At 30.1% G+C, this 9,537-nt stretch overlaps 1 protein-coding gene across 1 annotated transcript; it reads right to left on the bottom strand.

The window, feature by feature from the left end:
* Positions 1-417: 417 nt before the first annotated feature.
* LOC102580736 (uncharacterized) lies at positions 418-1,419 on the bottom strand. Its single transcript, XM_006367356.1, has one exon. It carries the CDS (start codon positions 1,340-1,342, stop codon positions 611-613), a length of 732 nt encoding a protein of 243 aa, XP_006367418.1. The 5' UTR covers positions 1,343-1,419; the 3' UTR covers positions 418-610.
* Between the last annotated feature and the right edge of the window lie 8,118 nt (positions 1,420-9,537).

The following is a 9,537-nucleotide window of genomic DNA, read 5'->3' as shown; positions in this document are numbered from 1 at the left end:
AAAAAATTATAATATTTTTTTTTATTTTAAATAAACTAATCTTTTTGTCATTTAAAAAAAAAAGGTATTAAAGTTAAAAGGATAAAAATATTTTAAAAAATAAAATAACATAAATAATAGCCAAAAAGATTTTTCCTTCTTGATTCTAGCAGGATGCCAAATGATACCTAAATTCCAATTTCACCCTAATCCATATATATATAATTTAAAATAAAATCCCCATTAATACATCCCAAGAGCCAATACACATCACTTTTTTCGTCATTTTCCTATCTTTTTCCAAAAGTCATTAATACTGCCAGAAAGCGTTGCCAACTCTTTGTTCTTATCTGTTTGTTTCAGTTCATATTTCACACTAATCCTGTTTTCCCCAAAACAAAGATTAACGCTAATTAACATAGTAATTAGAATCACAACTTGAATTAATCAGTCCTCAATTTACATTAATTGGAAAAAATTAAAAGCGTACATATGTTACATAACAGAAATATAGATCTATCTAATAGATCAAAAGCATAAATGATTCAATACAGTAAAAACTCAAACCTTAAGCTGAAAAACTAGGATAATATAATGTTAAAATTACGAAATTGAATATATAATATATCAATTAAGTTGATTTATTAGCTTTGAAATTCATCTTCTCGTAATACCGAATTGATAGCAGCGATAGCGAGAGATTGACTTCGTCTTTTCCCCATCGGGTGTTTGCAGCGGCGTATTTCAACGGCCGAGTAGGCGCCGGAGGAAGGCAAGGCCAGGCGGAAGCCGGAGGAGTCGAAGAAGACGGCGACGGCTTGGAGAGTGGCCAGAGGTAGAGTGAGTAGAGACGCCGGAAGCCGCCGAGAGCGAGGACGACGGCTCGGAGCTGTTGCTGTTGGTTACGGTTGTGTTTTGTGCAGATCAGCTCCCATAGACGCTCATCTAACGCCGACTGGTTCCACTGTTTGCTAACGCAGGCCGCCGTAGCTAACGTGCGCCCGTCGACGTGTTTCAGTATTTCGTACAGTAGATTCTCATTCAACAACACCGCCTCCGTATCCACCTCCGGCGACTCTATAACCTGCTTCATCTTTTTCAAGTCGCCGGAGACGGTGGTTGCACAGTTAGCTTCAAATTGCCTCTTCATCGGTAACTTCCTCTCTTCCTCCAACTCCTTCTTCATCTTCTTCACATCATCGGCGCCGGTGAAATTGGCCCAATCAGTTTCTCCGGCGTCGAATTGCCGCTTCATCGGTAGATCTGAATTGTGAAAATTAAAGGATAGAGGAAGTCTTTTTATTCGGTAGATTAGGGGGGTAGGTGTGTTAAATGTTAATGGTGGGATTAAAGGGAAGCACATGGGATGGGGGGTTGTAGAAATGATTATCGAAGGGGACAAAAGAAAAGTAATGAATTGGGTTTTTGGGTGGGCCGTGAGAAAATGACAAGTTTGTCCATGTGATTAGTGGTGTGTTCCTACTTCCTTGTCTTTTTATAGCCCTTTGTCTCATTCAATAGCACAGTTTTTTGGTCCATTCCTTCGCCTTTTCCCACTTCCTTAATAGCACAGTCTTCCATCTTATAGTCAGTCTCCACTGAAATTATTCTCTTAGCGCATGTAAATAAATCTCACTTAAATGGGTTCTTCATTATCGCTATATCAAGCTTTGTTATTAGATATTTCTTATATATACTAATTACTATATAATATTTGATCTGCATAAAAATTATTGAATTTCTCAAAAAATCACCCCCGATATACTAGGTTCGCCCCAATTTATATTTCCTCTTATTCATAATAAAAAAATAAGTATTCTTTTAGCCTTTGACACATATCCCTCTTAATAAAAATACTAATTACTAGAAAAATAGATGTTTTGACCTTTGGAGATTAACTACTATTCATTAATAGTGGACAAGAAAATTATACCGTTAGTTTATTTTTATTTAATTATTATATTTTCACATTTAAAGATTGGTAATTTTCATCTTCTCTTTTTCTTTTTCAAATATTTTTTATGCTATCAACTTTGAGTATTATTTAAATAAATTGGAGTATATATGATGGTATATGGATCAAGTTTGTTTTCAATTAATTTTTGTATTGTTGATTGAATGAACTAAGAAGAGAAAACACAGTCTGAAACAATGAAAGACTTAATAAGTTATGAATAACTTTTTTTTTTATAAAATCTCTTAGATTTAGGGTAAAGGACTAAAATGAACACCTTCTGATAATTATTAAGGACCATTTCAATCAAGTGAAATATATTTAGAACTAAAATGAACACTTTTTGTTATACATTAAGGATCATTTCAATCAAGTGAAATATATTAATGACCAAAATGAACATATTTGTTATACATTAAAGATCATTTCAATCAAGTGAAATATATTAAAGATCAAAATATAGCATTACACATATATTAAGGACCATTTTAGTCATTTTCTCTTACCCCATACTTTACTCTCCATCACGTCCCATCTTCATAATATTTTTCTAAATCACGTATAAATATATTTAGAATAATATTTTTTATTTCTCAACACTAAAAAGTAAGTAAAAAAATCCACTTATTTTTAAAGGAAAACATTTTAGTGCCTTGTACTTTCATATACCAAACACACCTATTATTTAAACTTCAAAGAACATAATAATACTAGTGATTAAAAAGATGATAGAATCAAGCCAATAAGAGGAAGAGAGGATAATAATGTTGCTTAATCAATAAAAAGAATATCTTAGGAAATCACCTCAGAAAATGACACCTTAATTAACACTCAATATGTTTTGTCTATTCCCCAATCATTTTATATTAACTTTATTTATCTGCAAATTGTGACACAGCAGAAAGTATTGGGCCACCCAATATGGGCTTTAGAGGGACCTAGTTATAAACTCTGGATTGATCCATTAATTCACAGTCAAGCTCAATCAGTGACTGGGCTAAGATAAGTACCCAAAAATATTTGAGACATACTTTACTACCATATATACTATTATTGCTTATACTTTTAACATATAACGTATCTTACCACTAATTAAGAATTTCTTATGTATCTTACATTTAGATACATATATTTTTTATACTAGATACACAAAAATAGGAAGAGAGGTGATCGAGATTCATTTGTATCCCAAATACATGTGAATCACACTAGATACATGTATCCTGTATGTATTTGGAGTGATTCGCATGTATCTGGGATAACAGATACATGGGAGAGTGGTGAGCGAGATGAAAGAGAGGCGAGTGAGATTTGCTATGTACCCCAGATACGTGCGAATCCACATGAATGCAATGTATCTTGAACAAATTACACCTAAATTTGATCCCATGTTTGAGAGACGTATCTAGAAGCACCAAAATTTGGTAAGATACGTATATTGCAAATTAGAGTGTAGCTAAGTAATTAACTTCTAAACTAGTGAAATTTATGTAAGTTCCCCAAAATATTCATCTGTTTCAATTTGTTTTACTTGTTTTGATTTGACATGAAGTTTAAGAAAAACAAAGAAAAAACTTTTGAATCTTACCATTTTAAACTAAAAATATGTTAAATATTCCAACTGAATTTTTACTGCCTGTTAATTGTGTGAAAAACATTGTTTGTATTTTTTCTTTTCTTTTTTTGCTTGCAAACTATCTAGTTCTAGAAATACGATTTCACTCAAAGCATCAATTCTTTAAAATAATAAATTAAATTTCTTCTTGGAAACCACTTATCAGTTTAAGGAATTTATACAAGATTTTACGTATATACTGTACACGCATATTTGGTATTCTTTTAGGTGGCGGCTATACAATGTATTATGTAATATCACAAAATTTTATCTTAGTATATCGCGATTCAAATTATGACTTTTATGTTATTCTTCTACGCACACCAAAAAAAATAATTCTATGGTTTACCATAAACACGTTTTTAACAAGAAAAATGTGATACTTAGCTTGTTGAAGATTAACGAATATAATTCAATTGCAAAAAGAATAATCAATTTGAAAATGAAATTACTTTAATAAAAAAGATGTAGTGTAAAATGTATTTGGAATTAATCTTGTGATCAATCCAAAAGTAAGTATAAAATGAATATGAAGTGAAAGGAACAAATTAAAGCAACTCGAGGAATAATCCATTTTTTAGAGGAAAAAAATACAATAAATTAAAGGAATTAATTAAAATTATGTAATTAATGGCCACTTCCGCTATGACTTGGGCCAGAATATGCTTGATTTGTCATGGCATTATCAATGGACGAAGATATTGATTTATTCTGATTCTGAGTAAACCATTTTGAGTTGCTGATATTGAATCTTTGTTGTTGTTGATCAACATTAACCTTTGGTGGCGCAAAAAGACGATAATGATGGTGTTCTTTAAGATTCCTTGATCCTTGGATTTGAACTAATTGAAAGGACGATACAATTAGGACGATGAGAAATACTAGGATTATAAAATTTTGCTTCATGATTTTACTTTGTTGTTGTTTTTGAAATGTTCAAACTAATTGTAACATGTTATTCTATGAAGAGAAGTAATGATGTGTTTTATAAGGGGAAATAGTCATATTCACCTATTTGGTCGTATGATCAGGCACTTTGACTTCCATGCATATTTGTCGGAATTGTCTCAAACAAATAGAAGAATGAAGTATATTATTATTTTATTTTATTTTTAATAATCTATTATCCTCCTTATTTTAGTTTAGATTGATAAATACTTGCCATAACTAAACAAATTGTAACACATCCAATATTTTCTTATATTTTACTATAAATGCTCTAATTTTGATATTGATATGCTTTTTACTACTAAAAGTTCGAAACGAAACGACTAAACGGAAATAATTTTTGGGAGGAGGGGGGGTTCACCTAACGCACGCATAATCCGTTAAGAGTTATGATGAAATGAATGAAATTACCGGGATTTTAATTAGTTTGAGCTTTTAAAAGAAAACATTTTACCGTTCTATATGACGCGAATGTTGATAATTATGACTTTTATATATATATGGTTTTTACCTATATGTTAAATGATTGAATTTTGGCTTGTATAATATCAAGCTTGTAGTGGTTATACCAACAAAAAAAAATTGAGAGATCTTTTCATGTGTCCTATAAAATTGGAAGTTGTAAGAATTAATTGCACATATTGCGCAAACTTTGCTATACTCTATAAAAACCTAGCTGGATATCCGTTAATTCCTGCCGGAGCGCACTAACCGGTGTCTGGTCGGTGACCACAACAAATTCCCACAATTAATCCTAATTAATTAATCTAATTATGGTATTACTATTCCTTAAGAATTCACAAATTCTGAAATTTATTACATATGATGAGTACTAGTGAAATAATGATTTCAACTCACAATTTTCTAAGTTAAAATATTGTCCAAGTACTAGTTTTAATTTTAAATACTTTTTTTTCCCTTCAATTTTTAACCAAATATCATCAAAACGCCTAAATATCATGATTTCACATTGGATATATATATAAGATTTTGCACTTGAAAATTCATTTACACATGATCCGTGATCGTCACTATATGATAAATTAATTAACATGATTTTAGGAGGGCCAGATTGGAAATGACGAAAGAAAAAATCCAATAAGTATAAAGAATGAATATTAACATTCTCGTTCCGTGATCATCACTCTAGAATATTATTCGTATAATACTATGTTAGATTCGATATATAAAATCATTTCTTTGGTGGTACATACTCTAAATTAAATAAATATAATACTTGGAAAACTCACAAACAAATGGTGAGGGATTATAAAATTATGTTACGAAAATCCTAGTTGGTTGGCTGTGGAGGAATATAATTTGTTAAAGCCTTAGAGGTACATGTGATGCACAATATAATGCACTTGAAAGAATAGCCACTATGCTATTATTTTAAGTGAAACACTAATATTAGTCACCCTCATGCATTGCAAGGAGGATAAAATAGAGATCATAATCTTGGGAAGTTAGGGTTCACGAGGCATGAGTATTTTCCTATGTAATTGCATAAGGGGTGCAAATTCAGAATTTCGATTAAGGGGTGTTAAAATATAAAGAATTAAGGAGTGTCTATATATAATATATAAACATATTAAAATATTTTTACCTAGCTACACAATGTGATTTTCTGACGAAGGAGACAAATACTAAATGAAGTTCCGAGGAGGATCCTTCGATCTCACCTTGAGTGTGTTTCGTAAAAACTGAAATCAAGTCGATGAAAAAGATTTTGTGAATATGTCAGCCACTTCATCCTTAATTAGACGTTTCCTATTTTCAATTCATCATTGCATTGACATTGCTAACCAATATTAATTGGTCCGCTAGTGATTAATTGATCTTAAAATGTGATAATTGGTGCAAATATAACTTTCCCCTAAAATTAATTTGAAGTTCCTCATTAACTAAATAATTGATTAATTCAACTAAACACTTACCAATTTTGTAGTCATGTTTAGAATTGACAGTTTTCCTAAAATAGAGCTCATTATATTAACATTAATGGAAATTTTGTTGACTTTGGTGAAAGGGGTTGAGTGCCCAAATAAAATATTGGAGCAATTTCCACCAACTCCTTCATACAGTCATGGAGTAACTTTTTGTCATCAATTCTTTCCCCTCCATTTAAATAATGTATATTACAAAACATTTTTTTCACATTATTATAATAAATATTTTCGACTATTATAAGCTACTAATCATCATATCAAGCTGGGCCAGCTACTAATAAGTTCCCGTAGCTTTTGAGTAAACCCTATATATATTTAGTTCCCGATCTAGTAACTTTTGCATAGACGATATTTTCGTACTAAAATATCAAATGCAAAGGTATATAATTATTGACTGCGAACCCACATTCAAAAGTAGATGACTTAGTAGACTCTGTCTGCCCAGCTCCGTCTCTATCTACAAGTTACCAATGCAAATTTGTAAATTCTAATCATATTAAATTAATTTGAGTTGTATTTTCATTTTTATATAAATAGTTTTGACACTATCATGAATACATAAAACGTAAATGCAATTTTAATTTGCTAAACTTCATTTCTATGATCGTTTACTCGTTTAATAACGATTTTTCAATGTTTGGAATGTCAAAGTCAAAGCTACCATTTGTCAAAAAAAAAAAAATGGACATAGTTTAACTCAGCCACCTTAATACAAATCTTCTTTTTGTTTTTCAAATTTTTCATTTTCAACAATAGCTCATCAATTGATTTTGACCAACGTTGGCACGCTTTGTAATAATTCTAACAATGCAGTTCAAAGAGGAGGCATTAATGTCAGAAACATGCTTTGAAATTTTACATTATAGTTTGGCCCTCGACAATTCAAACTTCAACAACTAAGCTACGTCATTTATTTCTCTCTTGTATTCCTTATAATATTATACTCCCTTTACGTCCATTTTAAGTAGGGACATGTGGCACATTCTTATTCATCAATTCAATATTTAATAAATGTTGATTCGGTGGATAAAATTATGACATGTATATGTTCGTTGGTATAAAAAGTATATATGCTCTAGTTTTTGGACGACATGGGCACCAATGTCTCAAAAGTATGACGGAGGGTATCTGCATATCATTTACGATAGTTCGGAGGTATATTTGTCCTTTTTTCCCTAAATAAAATTATAATTTACTATATCATTCTTTGAATGTAATAAATTCAAGGATAATTAGAAATCCAATGATAAATTATCTCTTGAATTCTAAACTAGACAAATAAAAGCGAACATCTATTTCAAATATACTGGATAAAAAAAAAGTGGACGGAGAGAGTGCAATAGCAGTGGCGTAGCCACATATAGCTTAGGGTGGCTATTCACGCACCCTTCATCGAAAAATTATATTATATATATAAAAAATGTACAAAGTATATAAATATAAAAAAAAATTCATACATATATTATTTACTAGATCTTGAATACCCTTAACGAAATTTTTGTTTTCGCCGCGGCTAAATAACAATAGTACATGTGAACAAGTTAATTGGAAAAACTCCAAGTAGTCACGAAAACATTTGTAGGTAGTGTAGTGTCGGGACAAATAGAGCAAACAGCTAATCTCATGATGAGCTATTTTTTTGTGCATATAGTTTTATTCAACTTTTTGACTCTAACAATTGGTAGAAGTTGAGATTCCTCTTATTAGACCAAATATTCCAAAAGCAATTTATTTTCTCATTTGTTAAAGTCATAAACCTGAAAAAGTCGGTATATATCTTAATTCTTATATCCCATTTTACTTCCAAGGGAAATTTTAGAATTAACTTACTGTTTCAATTTATCATCTTTTCGAATTTCAGAATTTAATTTAAATGTTTAATTACCTTTGGTGACATGTTCAAATCGTAATTATTTTATTTAAAAGAAAAATTACTGAAATACACGTCTTATGTTTCGCTTATTTCCAGTATCCCCTTCTATTTCTAAAAACCTCTAAAATCCCTTATTTTTTTAATGTATCCGAGCTGCATATTAATGTATCCAAGCCAGTATTTAATGTATCCGAGCTACATATTATGTGTCCGAGATACTCTTTAATGTATCCAAGCTACATATTATATATCCAATTTATGTTACTTTTTAAGGTATTAATGTAATTATAAACTAAAGAGGAATAGATTGTAATTTCATATTAAAATTATGAGATTTATGTAAGTTGCCAATTTTAAATACCACAAACACAATAACATTATAGTCGAGTCGTCGTAGAAAAACAAACTGTATTAAAAAAAGAGAGAGAAAATACAAGTATAGATGAAAAGTCACCTAACATTCAGTTTCAGAGTATGACAACGAAACATGTTAGGTGAGAGATATTAATAAATGTTTGATTTTTAACAAAATCAACGAAGGTTAGAAGATGTTGATTTTAGGTTAAATTAGTTAATACGTTTTTGGTCTCTTTTTATTTGTTCAATTTTAATTTCTTATTTGTCCCGTTTTATTTGTTATTTTTGACAAATCAAGAAAAAAAAATATTTTTACATATTATACCCTCAATTTATTTAGAAAGTTAATGTTTTTGAAAAAAGGTAAAACATCTTTAATGAGTAAATTAATTTTGAAATTCTATCAATTAATGAGGGAAAATAAGCTCTCTATGTTAATTATTATTTTCTTAATAGGTTTGTCAAGTCAATAAGGACAAATTGTGTATCAGTTAACAATATCAACTTTTGAATATAATAAATTCAATAATTTGAAAAATGAATAGAGTACTTAATAATAAAAGCATAATAATATTTCATAAAAAATACAACGAATCCCAAGTCTATTTATTTAAAACTGAAAGAGGAACCCAATAGTCACATGGTCTTGGGTCAAAATTTTGGAGTAGATGCACGTTGAAAGCAAAATATAAATAAATTGGATGGTAGTGTATGTCAAAACAAAAAATGGGAGGCAAATTAACGCTATATTATGAAATAACATTAGGTTAAGGCAGGTAGTTGCAGGAAAAGTAGCAAACGTCAACTCTGCTTAATTTATAAATAAGATTATCTACCAGTTATATTCACATTAGCAACTATT

Source organism: Solanum tuberosum, unplaced genomic scaffold (genome assembly GCF_000226075.1).
Source record: "Solanum tuberosum cultivar DM 1-3 516 R44 unplaced genomic scaffold, SolTub_3.0 scf00784, whole genome shotgun sequence".
NCBI classification, from domain to species: domain Eukaryota; kingdom Viridiplantae; phylum Streptophyta; class Magnoliopsida; order Solanales; family Solanaceae; genus Solanum; species Solanum tuberosum.
Note: the sequence above shows the minus strand (reverse complement) of the source record. Positions and strands in the feature narration are given on the sequence as shown.

What these genes read in the sequence shown, in the direction of transcription:
- LOC102580736 (XM_006367356.1), bottom strand. Translation starts at nt 1,342, where the DNA reads ATGTGCTTCCCTTTAATCCCACCATTAACATTTAACACACCTACCCCC.